The sequence below is a fragment of the Cariama cristata genome, unplaced genomic scaffold (assembly GCF_000690535.1).
Source record: "Cariama cristata isolate BGI_N322 unplaced genomic scaffold, ASM69053v1 scaffold14630, whole genome shotgun sequence".
In the NCBI taxonomy this organism is placed as follows: Eukaryota; Metazoa; Chordata; class Aves; order Cariamiformes; family Cariamidae; genus Cariama; species Cariama cristata.
In genome coordinates this window covers 132,000-149,222 of record NW_009593116.1, presented here as the reverse complement: position 1 = coordinate 149,222, position 17,223 = coordinate 132,000, and the positions used below count along the sequence as shown (strand labels likewise).

At 36.8% G+C, this 17,223-nt stretch overlaps 1 protein-coding gene across 1 annotated transcript in view; it reads left to right on the top strand.

The window, feature by feature from the left end:
- Positions 1-5: 5 nt before the first annotated feature.
- SLC15A4 (solute carrier family 15 (oligopeptide transporter), member 4) overlaps positions 6-17,223 on the top strand; it is a gene marked incomplete at its 5' end in the record, with an annotated part of 30,126 nt that continues 12,908 nt past the window's right edge. Inside the window, 5 exons of the mRNA XM_009709166.1 lie at positions 6-374; positions 8,692-8,987; positions 9,860-10,028; positions 11,107-11,184; positions 15,902-16,070. Coding sequence (XP_009707468.1) covers positions 6-374; positions 8,692-8,987; positions 9,860-10,028; positions 11,107-11,184; positions 15,902-16,070 — 1,081 coding nt within the window. The remainder of the gene's footprint in view (positions 375-8,691; positions 8,988-9,859; positions 10,029-11,106; positions 11,185-15,901; positions 16,071-17,223) is intronic.

Sequence of the window (17,223 nt, the reverse complement as noted above, 5' to 3'; positions counted from 1 at the left end):
AGGGTGCCCAGGCCAGCCAGGCCCTGCTGCTCTTCATGGGCATCACCTACCTGGTGTCGCCTTTCGGTGGCTGGTTGGCTGACGCCCTCCTGGGCAAGTTTGCCACCATCCTGCTCAGCATGGCACTCTACCTGCTGGGCATGCTGGCCTTCCCCGTCATCGCCGCACCGCACACCCGTCAGGGCCTCTGCGGGGACATCCCCTTGTTCCCTGTAGAGAACTGCTCCTCTCCGGCAGCCAACACCACCGTGGCGCCTTGCTCCCAGGTGGGAGCCACCCGCTACTGTGCCACTGCCACCTTCGTTGGATTGGTCCTCGTGGGGCTGGGCGTCGGGTCGGTCAAGGCCAACATCACCCCTTTTGGGGCAGACCAGGTCAAGTATTATTCGGCAGCTGCCAGATTGTTTGTGGGTGCTGATCTGACTGAGGGGATGGCTGTCAGTCATGCAGAGGGGCTTGCCTTGGTGGGGTGGACAGTGTGCCTACTGATTCACATCTCTTTAGGTGTTAAGTCTCAGAGGGAATCGGGTCATCCCATTTTGTTCCCTGTGAAATGCAAGCTGTTAAGTTGTACCTTGTTTGATATAATTTTGGTGTCTGTGTGGTGTCTGATCTCTTATGACCCTTGGTTTCCTGGTAGCCCTGCCTTACATGTGGTACCTGATTTGGCTAAGCCATCTCTGTCTTCAGAAGTTGCACTGAATACTTAATGGCCATTAAGCGGATTGTCGATTATACTCCATTGTGGAGTTTATACCCAGTTAATTTGACCTCAGAGCTCATCAGGTGAAATATCTGATACACATTTTAGCTTTAACAAGGATAACATGGGCCTTCTAGGGCAGTGGTCAGAGACCTTTGTCATCCTGTGATAAATGAAGGCTAGAGAACAAACAGGTTTTTAAGCTTTAGGTATCCTCTGTGTACTGCACTGCCCTTGAGTGATGTTTTTGTGCAGGCTAGTGTTGTGCCACATGACAGGTGGGAAGGTGCTCCCAACACGGTAAACATACTAGCTGGGCTGTTCTTATAAAGACATGTCCTGTCAAATGATGGTACTCAGATCCATTTCAGTGATATCATTTATTGGATCGCCACTGCAGAACCAAGTGGCTTTACTGAAAATATTTGAGAGACAGCTCATAGTTCAGTATCGACTGGAATGTGCTGTTGCATGTACTTTTTGACAATCTTATGGTAAGGTAGTATGCTGACTGTGGATGTTGGGAGTATAATTTCTGCTTTACAAATTGAGAATTTCAGAATGCTTAGATAGTGAGCAGCTTTTCTAACCAAACTGTGCTTGATGACAAAGCAAGGAAAATACCTCTGATCCAGTTGCATGTCTGTTTACTGGCCCATTGGGTTCTGGTTAGAGCAGGTATCAGAAATGCCATTAAATTCTTCGTGAGAGGTAGGACCTACCACAATATCTTTGCCAAACACACCTCTGTTCTCTGTTGTGCAATTTACATTTGCCATTCTTTGGCGTTTCCTGTGTTATAAATTCTGGAGTTCTGGGTGAAAGGCAGTATATAAATGTAAAACATTACTATAGCCTAGGATTGTGTGTCCCCAGTGTGTTGGTTCTGTTTAAGCCAGCAGGAGCCCATCAAGTGAAATAGCCTTAATATGACTTTATCTTGTAAGGTGTTTTTCAAAACTGCTTATCCCCAGAACACTTTATGAACGTTAAATGTAAGAGATAAATAATGACAGGAACAGAGCAAAAGAAGAACCATTGCCAATGGAAGTATAGCTGTTATATCTGGATTTTTTTTAAAGGCTTTCCCCCCAGGATTTCATGGAAAGCAGTTTTTGGCTAGGTTTGCAGATAATTCACAGTGATTTATGTAGGGTGAAGCAAAAGAAATATTCCTTTCTGGTTCATAATAATCAGTAGAGCTCTGCCAACGACTGAATTTTTCCCCTTCTCTGTTTTTCTGGCTTATCTATTGTTAAATATATTACAGCATAGCACTTACCTTGTTGTGCAGCTTTGGGCCCTCTTGGGTGCCTTCTCCCTGCATAGGAGTGTAGCAAACTGCTGGATAGGTGGATATATATTGCTGAGAATAAAGTCTCTCTCCCAGAGTCACATTCTTGGGAGGCCAGAAAACAATGCAAACATGTTTTGGCTGGACATGTGCTGATAAGATTTGTCATGTTTCCCTTAAACACCAAAGGAAAATATTAATTGTATATCATGTACTTTAGCTGACATGAACCATCTTTCAGATATTGTTAATTACATTTCATTGCATATCTCTTAAAGATTACCATGTAAACTTTTCAGTTTTAATGTATGATCTATAATTTGGGTGCAGAGCCCCAGATATAATGAGGATTTTTTTTATTTAGAAGAAAAGAATCACTTTGTGGAAAATTGGAAACTAAATTCCAATGCTTGTTTTACTCTGAAGCTAAAAAGATGTAGTTACTTGATTTCTGTTAAATGGATGCTTTTAGAAGTGCTGTTACAAGTGACTAAGTAGACTTAGTATAGAGTTAACTTTTGCCAGTAAGCTTAGCAGAAAAACAGTTACTGTAAACTAGGTATAGACTAGTTTTACTTAACTCTGTTTATAAATAAGAGCCGTTTTTCTAGAAGTTGCAGATTGATCCATCATATGGGTCTAAAGCCGAACTGATGGTTCTCAGAATAGTGTTTATAATCATGTGATATGTATAACCTGGCACTTTCCAGTTCCCCTTTTTAAGTGCGAGTGCTTTGCAGTCACTTCCTTTTCTATGTAGCAGTTTCTGACTTTCTGTAGTTAGGAAACAATATGACTATCCCTCATTATTGTGAAAGTTGGTTTAGCTTTAGAATTGAAGCCGACATTAGTAATAGGCTACTGATCTAGTATCAGCTATAATCATTGTTCTAATTATAGATGAATCTGTTTTGGGGTTATGGTGATTAGAGATACTGGTTTTAACCCACAGTATATCTTCTTTCTGAATTGCCATCGTAGTCATTAAATCTTCAGTCCATAAACTGCCAAAAATTGTTGTTACAGTAGCATTGCCAGAGGTAGGATGCTATTGGAAATTGCTGGTATAAAGATGGCTTTAGAGTGATTTTTGACCTTTATTTATTTACTTGTAGAACTTAGATTTTCCAGCCACTGGGGAAGTATGGGGGACCATGTATAAAGGAATTGAAGGTCACTAACTACAAGTTACTCTTTTGTTGTTGTTGAACTTCTTAGGAGACCGCGGACGTTTAAGACTCTGCAGATAACAGTTTGAAAACTGAAGTTGTGGCATTCGCATGAGCAGTACTAATTTGTTTCTGTTTCAAACAGACACAATAGATATGAAGAATAGATATGACACCAGTGAGAGGAAGCAGACTTTAAATGTGGACTGGCCAAATTTTAGTATAAAAATTTGAAATTATGTAGCAACTGAGTAATACTGTATAGATCTGTTACTGAGCTCTCTCCAGATGCTCTGAAAGAATAAGTGGTGTCTGTAGCATTGGATTAGAAGGTCAGAGTTCTGTAAGAGTAAATTTGACTCTGGAAACTGTTGTCATTGGGCTTTCTTTTGTAGGCTAAGGACAAGGGCAAACTTCTGTGTTTTCATCCTTGCTCTGTTCTGTGGCTGCTCAGATAGTTAGCTGGGATAAATTGGGGGGGGTTTGTTACATTTGTCACTTGTGACTGTCAGTCTGTTGCAGGAACAAATGAAAACTGCTGATGTCAGTAACTTTTAAATAATCTTTTTCCTTCTATGTGAGTCAAATAGGAGATCATAGCTTTGGATCTGTCAAGATGTGAAGAGGGAGAGAGGGAAGATTATGACATACTGGAACTCTGAAATGTTGGGGTGTAGGAAATACTTGAGATCATTAGCAGATGATGTCAGAAATCAGATGTCACAGTGGAATGGTAGGTACCAGATAGGCACTAACTGCGGCAAAAAAAGAAATCCTGTGGATAACTATTTCTTTGAAAGTGACCTGGCTGTAGAGGGCTAAGGAATTACTTTGTGACAAAGCAAAGCATCTAAACAGGAACTATGGAGAAGCAATGATGCTTGTATAGATTCTTAGCTCTTTACGTAAAGATCAGGAGAATCTAATAGAATCTTAATATTTGAGCTATGTAATATTTTTTTGGTTCAAGCTGTACAAACTGCTTTGATTAGTACTTGGATCATCTTGCAAGAAAGATGTTGGGGTTGAAGAATCCAGAAGAGGGATAATTCATCAAGTGATCATCTTTCCTCTAAGTCAGAAAGAGGTCTAAGTATTAACCTTAGGGACAACTGTGCTGTGGAAGTTGCTGTCTGTCAGATATTTGTAATGACGCTTCATCAGGTGGTGTAACTAAAGACCTAGTTACTCTTTCGCTCTTTCTTTGGTTTAGTTGTGTTTAAATTTTTTTTCTGATTGTAAGATATTAACCTTGTATCCTAAATGAGTTTAGAGTATTGCAGTGCAGAGTTACACAGCTGATGAGTCCTCTGCTGAAAATGGCTGTAGAGAACCTAATGATTACACAATTCCCATAACGTAGTGTTCCAGGCACTCAGGATTCTTTATCATGAAAACTATGGTCATAATTGCATCTCATTTGACCATAATCAGTCTGATACGTGTTTTGTATTAGAAATTTTGATTTTGAGAACTATTCCTTTGTTATTTTGAAATCCAGTGCTGTGTAGGTCCCAGTTATAGAACTCAGAATGTCACTGTGTTTTTCTTTCTGCATTTGGATTAACTTCATATAAAGGATATTTATCAGATATATGAAGAAAAACACCTTTTGGACTGTAGAAAAATAAAGTGTTAGGTTAGATTTTCTTTAGTAAAAGTTATGTTAGATATATTGAAAGTAGCAAGATTATTTTATTTCCTCTTTAGAGGCCCACCTGAATGCAGGCAGTATTGACATGTGGCCAGTGACTGACAAATCAGCTGTGACCAGAGTTGCTCATTTCCTTCACTTCTTCGTTGGTGGGGTTTTTTGGTGTGGATTTTTGTTTAGTTTTGGGGGGGGCTTGGGAGGGTTTGAGGTTTTTGTTGGTTTTTTGTTGTTGTTGTTGTGGTGGCTTTTTTAATTAAAATTTGCCCTGTAGTTTAAAAAAGGAAAATTTAGGGCAATTGGGATGCTTCTTGTATGGTACGGTAGGTCATTCTGTATTTTTATTGAAGTAGAAGCGCTACTGGATTGTTCCTTAGTGTTCTTGGAGAATGATGTGCCATCCTATTTAGTAGGGAAAAAAACTGTATAAGGTTTGAAGAATGCAGAACAGTGAACTGGAGACTCAGGACTGGATATTATGCAGTGGGAATTGATCTAAATAAATGACAGCTGTCCAACACTGGTAAATTCTGTGGAAAATGTGTGAATCTGAGTTCATTTACAAAACAATGTGTTATCTAGAGCAAGTAAGTTGTGTGTGTTAGATACTTGCTAATGTGTATTCAGGTCAGGGCACCTGTGAAACAGTTTTACTACAGTGCTTTCCTTCAGCCATAGGAAGCCTTGCACTCTAGCCATGGCATTTTGCTGATGCTGTTTGCCTTTTCCTATTTTAAGGAGCTTGATTAAAACATGGTAAATCTAAGAAGGTAACCTTTTTCATACCTTTTAGGCACTACTACTGTTTTTAAACTGTTTTGTTTTGATGGGGACAAAATCTTTTAAATGTACCTGTTTTGACTTTCAGTGCAGGGATGTGGAACCCTTAGCCCACAGGACAGATTTGATCCAGGACTCACACCATACTTGTGCCATTTGTGTGCATCATTTTCCTGCTGCAGCTGCTGGAAGGATATTAAGAATACAACGAAGCTGGTGGTGCTGGTAGCAGAAGGACAGTGCTGCTATACTTCATCACAGATGAAATTGAGCAGAGGAAGTGATAGGTTTTTCTTTCTGCTTGGGTGATTGAAAATAATGCAAGCATAAGGAGGAAAAGGAGAATTCTTGCAGTTTTGTGAAAAATACTAGTCCTTGAAAAAAGTAAAATAATAGAATTCTAACATGGTTTTCTTCTTCTTTGTCCCTTATTAAAATGTAGCATCTATTTATGAAGAGAATATACCAATGTGTTTTGTGCTGTCTCACAGCTCAAGTAATAGCCAACATGGGGAAACTGAGTAGTCCGCTGTAAATGTAATATAACTACTATTTTGGGCAGCTGATGTGATGTTTGAAAGGAACTACAAGGATTGCCTTTTAACTCTACTATGTTTTCTGGTTTTGGTAAGACATCTTCATAGTTCTTCCACTTTGACAAGATGTTCCACCAGCTAGTTCAGTGTGATTTTTATTAAGTTATTATTGTTCGTCAATAAAATGCCATAATGGCATCTCAGACATGGCTGTGATGTGATTTTTGGTGGGTATATATACTTTAATGAGGAAGCAGAAAATGGATTATTTTCATTTTAAGTCTGTGTCCTGGTTTTGACTAAAACAGGACCAATTCTCCTTTCAGTAGATTTTCCTTCAGTTGTTTCTTCTGAGTAACTGCACTTTCTGAAGTTGACTACATGTTTTTCAGTGTTTGCTTTTAGCCACTGGTTACTCTGTTTCAAAAAGGATACTGGAGATGGAGAAGGAAGTTTTTGGGAAGGGCCACAGACATGGTCAGTAGTTTCCATGCAAGGAATCATGAAACAGTCTGCAACTTCCTATCCCTGAAAAGGCAGGTAGAAGGAAGATGTGACAGTGGATTGTGGAAATAATGGTCAGGGAGAGAGGCAGAAATGGACCAGAAATGGGATAAAGCTCAGCTGTCTTCTGTTGTTTCCTGGAACTAGTTTAAACAAGTGAGGCTAGTACAGGGCACGTTTAAAACAAACAAATGGAGGTGGTTCTTCCCACTGCATAATTAATTGGGGAACTCTCTGCCACGGGATATTATGGATTCTAAAAGCTGACCTGGGTTCAGAGGCAGGCTGGACAAATTATTGGAGAGGACATCTACTGCATTTATTAAGTAGACAGGAGCTGTCTTTGGTTCATGAAGTTTCTCAGGAGCTGATGGTTGGAGGCTGGGATCACACTTGTTAGAAGCATCATGCTGTGCTTGCCCTGTTCTTACCTGTATCAAAGTTTGCTTTCATCTTCCAGCTTTTCTTTGCATAGATGTGAGCAAGGTCGTTTGTAAGAGGGAGGATGGGAAATTATCTTCCTTGCAGAAATTATAAGAGAACTGAGACTTTATGATGAAAAAATGGAAACTTCATAAAATAGATTGCTAACTCTACATAAGTTGGAGCACCGTGTTTGCGATGTAATTTGCTACTATCCTGCTGCCATTTGATGTTTAGAAGGAATTCCTAGCTTCATACACTACTGCAGATGATGACTGTTAAAATTAGGAAATGAGTACCAAGTTGAAACTGGAAAGGGAGAATTTCATGGGTTTAGGCTCCGAGATTGTATTTGAGATGCTAACACACCTACCTGAATGCCTAACAATGCTATTAACTATGCATAGGAATAGATGTGTTAATATTTCTTTTGTTAGGCTTGGTTAAATGATACAGATGTGTTTATGCACCACTGAGAAACTTGAAGCTGTAAATCAGAGCTGACAGTGTTAAAAACTTATTTCAAGACATAGCTTGCTTTTCATATTGCAAACTAAAGACAGATCTTTTGAAGATCTGGCAAATGAGGAAGGGAAACTTGCAATTAGAAATCAAAAACAACTGACTCAGCAAGACTGGTGCAGGGCACTGACTTGCTAGTCACTGTTAATAGCCTTTCAGTCATAAAACAGTGACAAATATGGTATTATGAATTGTTCTACAGACCAGTTGATCTTTTTAATGTATTTCAAATTTTGACTTGCATAATTTCTCTTACATCACATTTTATGAGTGATGCTGGGTTCCTGTGACTTAATTACAAAACATGGAGTGACTTACGGTAGAATAAACAGAATAAAGAGTGATGGTGAAAACTGTGCAGGATAATTCTATAAACCAGGGCTGTCTTTACTTTCAGTGGAGAGATGTTGAGAGCTTCAAGCAGAAAAACAGCACTATGAACAGTGCTGACTTAATAGAGGGATAAATGTTCACTGGGGCCTTGTGACTCTTCAGGCAACCCAAATGTAATTTTTTTTCTTTTTTTTTTTTTTAAGGTCAGCATGGCAAGTCTTCAATTTATATTCTGATGAGAGGCATTAGGACTATGTTAAAATCTGAATTTGTGCTTTAATTACCAAGTAGTCATTTGAGGCTTAGAAAATGAAATATGGTTAACTGTTATGTGTATACGCTTGGAAGAAGCAATTGTTGCAATACTACTAATACATGAATTTTTAGGTAGCTTAATTTTTTTTTTACTGAAAAAATAGTTATTTTAGCTTCTGTGGACTATGGGATGTTAATCTGAGTGAGCTTTGTCTAGAGAAATGTCCAAATGAGAGACAGTGCAGTAGAAATAATAATGGCCTCTATGGGGAGGCTATGTAGTTTAGTATTGTATGGCTTCTTTATCCCTATGCTGAACTTCCAGAAGGTCACTGATATAATGGGGTAGCTCAGTAAGGTGTCATTTCATCAAATACCGTGCTAAACCCAAAACACTTAAATCATTTCAGTATGACTCTAAATTAAACCTAAACTCTTCAGTGCATTGAACTTGATTGAACTGTAATAAACAGGCTTGATTTTCTTCAGAAATTGAATGATTTGTTTTTAATCTTTTCCAGGTGAAAGATCGGGGTCCAGAAGCCACAAGAAGATTTTTTAATTGGTTTTATTGGAGCATTAATTTGGGAGCTATTCTCTCTCTGGGAGGCATTGCATACATTCAACAGAATGTGAGCTTTGTTGTTGGATATAGTATCCCAACAGTTTGCATTGGGATTTCATTCATGGTTTTCTTATGTGGTCAGAGTTTCTTCATCACAAAACCGCCCGATGGTAGTGCCTTCACGGACATGTTTAAAATTCTCGCATATTGTTGTTGCTCAAGAAAAAGACATTTGGAACATTCAACTAATAGGTTTGTAATGAGCTCTTTTGTGTAGTCTGAATTCAGTGAATCAGCCCAGGAGTTGGAACTAGTTAGTTCAAACTAGCTGGCAGTAAGTCACGCTAGAGAATACACTAGAATATGCAGTTTTGCTTTGAGAACTGGAACTGGAAAATTGGAGTCCTGGAGGTATTTTCCGGGAGTTCTGGGATGAAAGAGAAGCACATTTTGAGATCACTGGATCTCCATGCTGCAAGATCAAGTCTGCTGTTTTCAATTGAATGCTATGTCTTGCCAGTTTAGACTTTCTGAAAGTGTAATGTAACCTAAGTATGCTGCTTTTAAGCATTGGTTAATTTTCTTCGCTGCTTAGATATGTTTATGGGACGTCTTTTGATTTGAAAAACACTATCATCTGCGTTTAATGTTGTAAGTGGCTTGATGAGCAGCCAAAATGTGTACTGGATTTTTGCTTTCCAAATGGTTACTCCACTCTTAAGACATTCCCATGGAATAGTGCTGGCTGAATTTAGTCACTGATGATAAGAGATGTCAGTTGCCTCCTCTGCAGTGGGCTTTCATGTATTCAGATTGCAAAACAATTCAATGAATTAGAATAACCTGTATTTTGTGATTTTGTTTCTTAAGTTCTGCATATTGCAGTCCCAGTTATTTATGCATAGTGAGGGGAGGATGGGAAATAAGGAAACCTTTAGAGTGGAAGTTTTCAGCCTGTGCTTTCAGCTGCTACTGATCCATTCTGGTCTAGTTGTTTTGCTGTAACTTACATGAGTAACTTATTTTGGAAATGCGTGAGCTTTTTATAATGAAGTGTCACAAGATTGCCAGTTATGTCAATTTTTGTTGTTGTTTAACTAAATGTTTCAAATTCTTTTCAAAAGCGAAGGCCAGGGAGTACTTCAGCAACCTCGCAAGCAAAGCCTGTTTGAAATGGCCAAGCTGTCTCGTGGGGGCCCATTCAGAGAAGATAAAGTAGAAGATGTGAAAGCTCTAGTCAAGATTATCCCTGTCTTTTTGGCTTTAATACCTTACTGGACAGTGTATTTTCAAGTGAGTAGTTCCAAATGGTTACATTTTTATTTTACATGTCTAAAAACCCATAATTTCTAATTTAAGGGCCATAACTTCCTCTTCTCCCAGTTGCCTTTGAAAGGTCTCAGGGCACTAATATTAAGTTGCAGTTCTAAGTTTGTGTTATAAATCTGACTCCTGTCTGAAAATTGACCTCCAGAACAGTTACCTGGAGGAAACACACAAAAGCTTTTTTGGGGAAACTATTCTATAAGGTTTAGTTAGAGTTAGCATTCAGTAGCTGTGATTCTGAAGAAGGTGGAATATTGAAGAGGGTTTTTCAGAATGCTGGTATTGACAGTTTGACTTGTTTAATACCCATGTATTCAATAATATTAACTACTAATAATATTGTCTTTCACATACCTGGGGTTGCATCTCAGGAATCATTGAAATAATATTATGTTAGCAAATATAATACTGCGTGATGGTAGCTTCTTCTGATTTTTTTTATTTGCTAGATAAAATTGTTGTGGAAGGCTGTATTAACTTACCAGTATGCCAAAGTATCTAATTTCACATTTTTCTGCAAGGGGTTTCTTTCATAAGTATGAAACTTATCCTGAAGTTCAGAGATGAAAAATGGCTGCTAAGAATACTTTCAAATAATATTTTGACTTAATAATAAAAAGAAGAAAATAAAATCATTAAAATAGTAGTTAAAACTAACAGTTGTACAATTAACATATCTTAAATATTGCGCTCTGTTTCATCTTGCGGTTGATTCAGATAGGTCAGGGTAAGTGGTCTAGATTTCATTTTAATTAATTTCTTTCTGGTTCTTGTATCTTAGATGAATTAGGATAGCAAATATGTTTTGGAGGGAAAATACGCATAAATTGTTTTTAAAGTAACGTGAATGATTCTTTGTGCTTTTAGTAAAAATAAATGTAAGGGTTAAAAAAAATCTTGCAATGTTCTAACAATAATTCTTTTTGTTTTGCTATATTAGCACTTTACCTCTGGTATAATCTTTGTTAATTATTAAAAATGTAAATGTATCTTGCTCTCAGTACTCCTTGCCCAAGTAATCTCAACTCATCTTTCCTAATGCTAGATGCAGACAACGTATGTATTGCAAAGTCTCCATTTGAAAATTCCTGAAATATCAAATGACACCAACTCTATTCATACGGTAAGCAGAGCAAAACAAGTGAAAAGTATGTTTTCTTTAGTTGAAATGTGAAATAAGTAAGTATTGTACAAAAATTCCAAGAAGTTAAAGTAGCCACAGACACTGAGCATTTAGAAGCATGATGCATAATAAAGAAATTTTGGCATACCTACTGGTATATGGAGTTCACACCATCCTGTTTTGAATATATTCAGATAACTTTCACTGATTTAATTAAGGTGTCTTTATCCTTCAGTGGACAAAGTATGATCTTTGAAGAAAGCTTATAAATCTATATGCCCTAAGTTTTCAAACTTGTAAGTAATGCAGAAGCATTTCTACAAACTCAGTAGGAATACGCATACTTAACTGAAACATTACTATTTGCGAATTTGGAATCTGAGATACATTTGTAACTTTATACTGCTTAATCAATATTCACTTTACCTTGAATCAGTTTAGCATATTGAAGGAAGTTGTTCAATCAATATTTTTCAAGAAAGGCCGACATCACATAGTTGCAGAAACGGTACTGGGAAGTAAAACCAAAAAGTATGAATGTAAGTTATTAACAGGCTTAGTAAATGTTCTTTTAAAATTAAGTGTCTTCTGTTTTATTTAAAATTAATATCAATAAGGTAGAATGGCTTCAGTCTTTTTTTTTTTACAAATCAAACATAAAAAACACTTGTATTTAATTTTTCTTTGAACTTGCTTGAAAACTGAGCTGCTTCTGAATCACAGCCGAAGGCTTAATGGAAGTTAGTGTTACTGGCTAAGTAAGGCTTCTAAACCAAGCAAATGCTAGTTACTTACTTTTACACAGTTAAAGAAACTAAAGAAAGAGTAGTCTGAGACTTCTTCAGTTAAATGCGTGCCATCAACAAAAGGATCTAAAGCAAATTTCCTGAACCGAGTTCTCAGTTTGTGTTTCTCTCTTTTTTTTTTTTTTTGCATAGCTTTTGGGCATGGAAAGCCATTGCCACTTTCAGTTCGAGGTTCAGTTTTGTGGTGTTTGAGTTGCATGTTCATTTAAAAATAAGATATTTTTGTATTTAAAAATTCTAATTAGTTTGAGGCTTCTGTTGCATCAGTTTTAATCGTGGACTACATTCAAGGTGTTTTGTTTTTTTTTAGCATATACCTAATTCTACTTTAATACAGGTTAGAACATTTACATATTGATATGTAACCCATTTTACTCTTTTCATTGAGCTTTTCACACTTCCACATTGCTCACATATGAGAGAGGATTCTTAGGTTTTTTGTTATTATGAACCACGTGACTGTCTTGTTAGAACATTGTCATTGTTGGACTAGAGAAGTGGATTTTCTTTCTTCTAACAAAGTGCACACAGGACTTCAGAGTCCCATTGTCAGTCTGAATATTAAAAATAAAATACTATCTGAATATTTATCATGTAGAAATGAACACGGAGCTTTGGTTATCAAACCAAGCTTTCCTCACCGCCTTTTTGGGCATTGGAATTGTTTTCAAGTTGTAAGGAGAGCATTACATTTAATTAAACTAGTTCAAAAAAGTAATGGCTTTCATTTTTTTTGCTGAAAAGACTTTAAAATACCCTTCATGCCATGTAGCCACTTCTTGCAACTTAAAAGTTAGTTACTTTTTTTTAGTATTTACTTAAAGTATGCAGAATTGGACGCAAGGATAATGGAACAATGATCCTAGTCTGTCTTGATACTTCTAAATAATTATTTTCTATCTTGCATAACAGTGACTGGCTCTGTTTTCTGTAGTGCATCAGTTGTGTTACTCGTGGTTTATTTTGAAAGTTTGCTGTGATCTAACAGCATTAACAGCGTAAGTCAAATAAGTTAATTTGGTTTTTTGCTGTCTTTCTTCGTCTGTGGTCTACCTGAAGGATGCTGACCTGCAATCTACATTATGTAGGTAGTATCTTTGAAAGTGATTCTAACTAGTTTGATTTCTCCAAATGGAAGTGATTTGAGGTAATTAAGAAAAGGAGCGGTAATACAACATTTCATGTGAGCAGCGTTGTACCTTACCAGGTCTAGGTTTTCCCTAAGCTCTTTTAGGCACCTCTGCCCAATACTAATGAAGACATTTAAGAGTGAAATATGTGTATGCCCTTTTAATTTGCAGGTTCCTGATAGAGTAGAAATTGGAAAAACATACATTTTAAACAAACAAACAAAAAAAACAGACAGGTGATTGATTGTATGAAATATAGCAGTGCCAGAGGCATTTGGTATTTATCTTTCTTACCAGATTCAGCAGTGACAAAAAATTCCTACATCTTTGACTCTAATTACACAAATCAGTCTTTGCACAAACTGTTACACAGGTTAATGGTGGTGTGATATTTGAAGGAAATGAAAAGGTGAATGGGAGAGGGAGGGAAATTGACAGTTTTAAAGTTTTGCTAAATATTTCAAAATAAGCAAGAATTTGACTAACTCAGCAGAATTCACTGTGCATTTTTCAAACTAAGTGAAGATTGCTAAGCAATGTATGTAGCCTTATGTATCAAACTACTACACATTTTCATATAGCCAAACCAGTTTACTATTCCATTTTCAAATGCATAATCTTGAAATGCCTGGGAAACATTAAGGAGAGGGTAGGATGAATTGAGTTTTACCATCATTATCGTAACTTCTTGGGGTTGGCAAACTATGAACTAGAAGGCATTTGCGTGGGTTCTTTGGAGAACTGCAATGACAACTGTATGCAGAGCAAGAAAGCAATAATATTTTTAATTACTCTTGTTACAACATGTCTGCATGCAGAGTGCTAAAAATGTGCCACATACATATGCTAATACTAGTTGGAGATTTTGACAAAGCCCAGCATGGACACAGCTTGATGTCAGTTAAAGAATTGGTGCTCTTGGTGCAAACTCCTGTGAAAGTGCCAATTCCTGCTTAGATTATGAAGAACTAAAGGTTCACGTTTTGGTAACTCTTGTTTTTGCAGTTTGCCATCATCTCAGCCATACTGGAGTGATTACAACCAATCAGTGAGATAGGGCTCTCATCTGCAATGAGAGATATATGCCCACACTGTGTCAGAGGCTGAGGGCTTGGGTTTTTGAGATACTTGCAGTGGTTGAGATTTGTAGCCTCAAGGGAATCTGGTTGTCTTCATCTGTTACTGTGGCTGTAGCTTTAGATGGTCACAAACCCCTTGGTCATCCTGGATAATCTCTAAACAAATACTCATCTATCTAACCTTGTGTTTCCACACCCACAGAAACAGTTTAATATCAAAAACTGCATCTGCATCAGAAACACATAGATCAAGCAGTGCTTGTATTTTGGGTCAAAGAGTCAGTGCTATGCATAGTACAGTATCACGCTGTTCTAAATGCAATTCTAAAAAATATTCCCAAACCAGAACATTTTTATAAATCTTCCTGTACTGTCTTGGTCTGTTAGCTCAGACCAGATGCTAAATATTATTAAGCTCGGTAGAAATTGTCTCGTTCATACAGACAGGAATCTTATTGTCAATTACTGAATCTTGCAAATGAGAAAGGATGCATGTATTACACCATACTCTTTGTTCATTTGACGAGTATAATTTAATTTTAATTGAATTTTGTATTACATTAGTAAAACTCCGTTTCTACTGTTCTGTGGCATATTTCTGAAAGTTCTAAGCCTAATAATAGATGATCTACAGAACCTGGCTATTAAATTTTTTTCATGACTGAAGTAGAAAAAAAGTTTAATTCTGTCAGACTAGGGTGTATCACTGGAAGCAAAATAGTAGAGACTATTTAATTGCATTAAATCACTTCCTGACTTGTGTGCCATTACTATTAACTTTGAATGCTTTTAAAAATGTAGGTTGGAGTGTATTCATTTAAATAATCTGCACAATTTTGTTTACGGGATTTTAGTGGCGCAATCAATCATTCTTCAGACAGGTGTTCTATGACTAAAAAAATCTTAATGGCAGAAAAGCTCCCAGAGGATAGTGGTTTATTTCCATTAAACATATTTCAGGATGTATGCAGAAAAACTCAGATGTTGCAGTACTGCTAATGGCCATCTCATCTTTCAAAAGGAATTCATACAGTTTTAGTTAAATAGTTAACTTTTATTTTAACAAAAATTAATTCAGAGTAAGGACCTAAAATATGAGCCCTCTGAAGCTTAGAGATCTTAGAAAAAAATCCTTTGCAAAACATCTTTGCTGAGTTCTACATTTTGTTTTGTTAGAGTACTCTGTTCGTCTGCCTGATAATTTTCTTATTCTTCATTTTCCTTGGAACTATGTGCAGTATTATTTGTTTTTGTGAAAAGAACCTTTTTGCTCTGAACTTGATGTCCTTCAGTCCCAGTGGACAGCTCCTACACCTCTACCCCCCCTCCAAAAAAAAAAAAAAAAACAAAAAACAAATGAAAAAACACAAAACCAAAAAAACCAACACCCACCTCAGCACAGCTGGAGGCACATCTTGAAAGTGAGAATATGCAATACTGTTGAAGTTACTATGGTGAGGAATCATTTGTGCTTCTGAGCTAACAGAATTATGAACTGCCAAATTAAATTAAAACCTGAATAGCTGAGTGTTTTCCTCAACTTTTACACACGTGTATTTTTCTTTTCACAGTATCTGTCAATGCACTGTGGTTTATTTTGGATCTGGGTGTTCCTTCAAAAATATTTTTTCCTTTGTAAAAATAATAATAAAAATCAACTCTTAAGTGTGAAATTGCTAACTTAAGTCATATGTCCTTTCAGTTTCCAGCAGCCTGGTTGACTATGTTTGATGCAGTGCTTATTCTGATCCTAATACCCTTAAAAGATAAATTGGTGGACCCCATTTTAAAGAGGAATGGCTTGCTCCCGTCCTCACTGAAGAGGATTGCAGTTGGAATGTTCTTTGTGATGTGTTCTTCGTTTGCTGCAGGTAAGAGAACAACTTTGAAATCTACTTACATAGTTATTTATTTAGCTACTTGCAACAACCTTTTTAAAAAAACCCGTGGTGAATCTTTAATTCAAGATTATTCAGAAGTCTTTTTCATGAGATAGTTAGAATGCACCTGCATGAGTGCATTTCCCACAATGAAAGAAATTATATCCAAAAACTTACTAAACTGTTTTGAACATTTGCAGTAAAATTGGACTACTTTTCCTGCCTGAAATAGACTTTGAGCATACCTTTTAAAACCAACCTTTTAGTTCAGGTTTTCATATACAGTGTTGCTTTCTAGTATGCTTGGTGAAGGAGAACTCTTTGTTTTCTGACTGTATTTTCTTCAACAAATGACTTAGCTTCATGATCAGTGTTTGGGTTGCCTGAACAAAGTGTCCAGCGTTTGGATATACGGCTGTTAGTCCTCTTAAAAGAAACTTTATGGTATTGTAGGAGTCCATGTTGCCTGATTTATTAACAATTTATCTTGAAAATTTTTTTATCCTGGAAAACAAATTGGTTCAGAAATAAGTATGTTCCTTCATACAGTCTGACTTCCAGGTATTAAAAAAGTGAAATTTTACCTAAAATCCTTTCCCTTTATCTGAAATAATAAAGTTAGGTTATGACTGAACAAGAGTTTCCTCCCGCTTTGGGTTTTTTCTCCCCTTAATGTTCCTTAATGTTTGGGAATTACTGTAGTGTAAAATAGCTTAGCTATAGCATGAAACGAAAAAGACGGCAACTTTGTTCGAACCATAAATCAGCTGCTTTTGAGATGATTTAAAGTTGTTAAGCACTGCTGATGTGGAACTGAACATCTCCTGAGCAATGCTTCATAGAACCTATAGCCTTCACCTAGTATCACTGTAATGAACATATTGATAAAGCATTATAGCATTAAATAAATTAATTTTAGCACTGGTAGTCTCCTATATTTTAGAGAGAGGGACACTTTATACGGCTATTAGGATTTCTTTCAATGAGAGAGATAATTACCTCATTAGGCCAAGGTCACTTTGTATGTGGGCAAGTAAAGTTCTTAAAGCAAAGTCATTTAAACTTAAAATAGGAATGTTTCTCTTATTCCATGTTACTTAAGACACTGCTACCAGCAAAAGAAGATGATATAAAACAGTTAAAT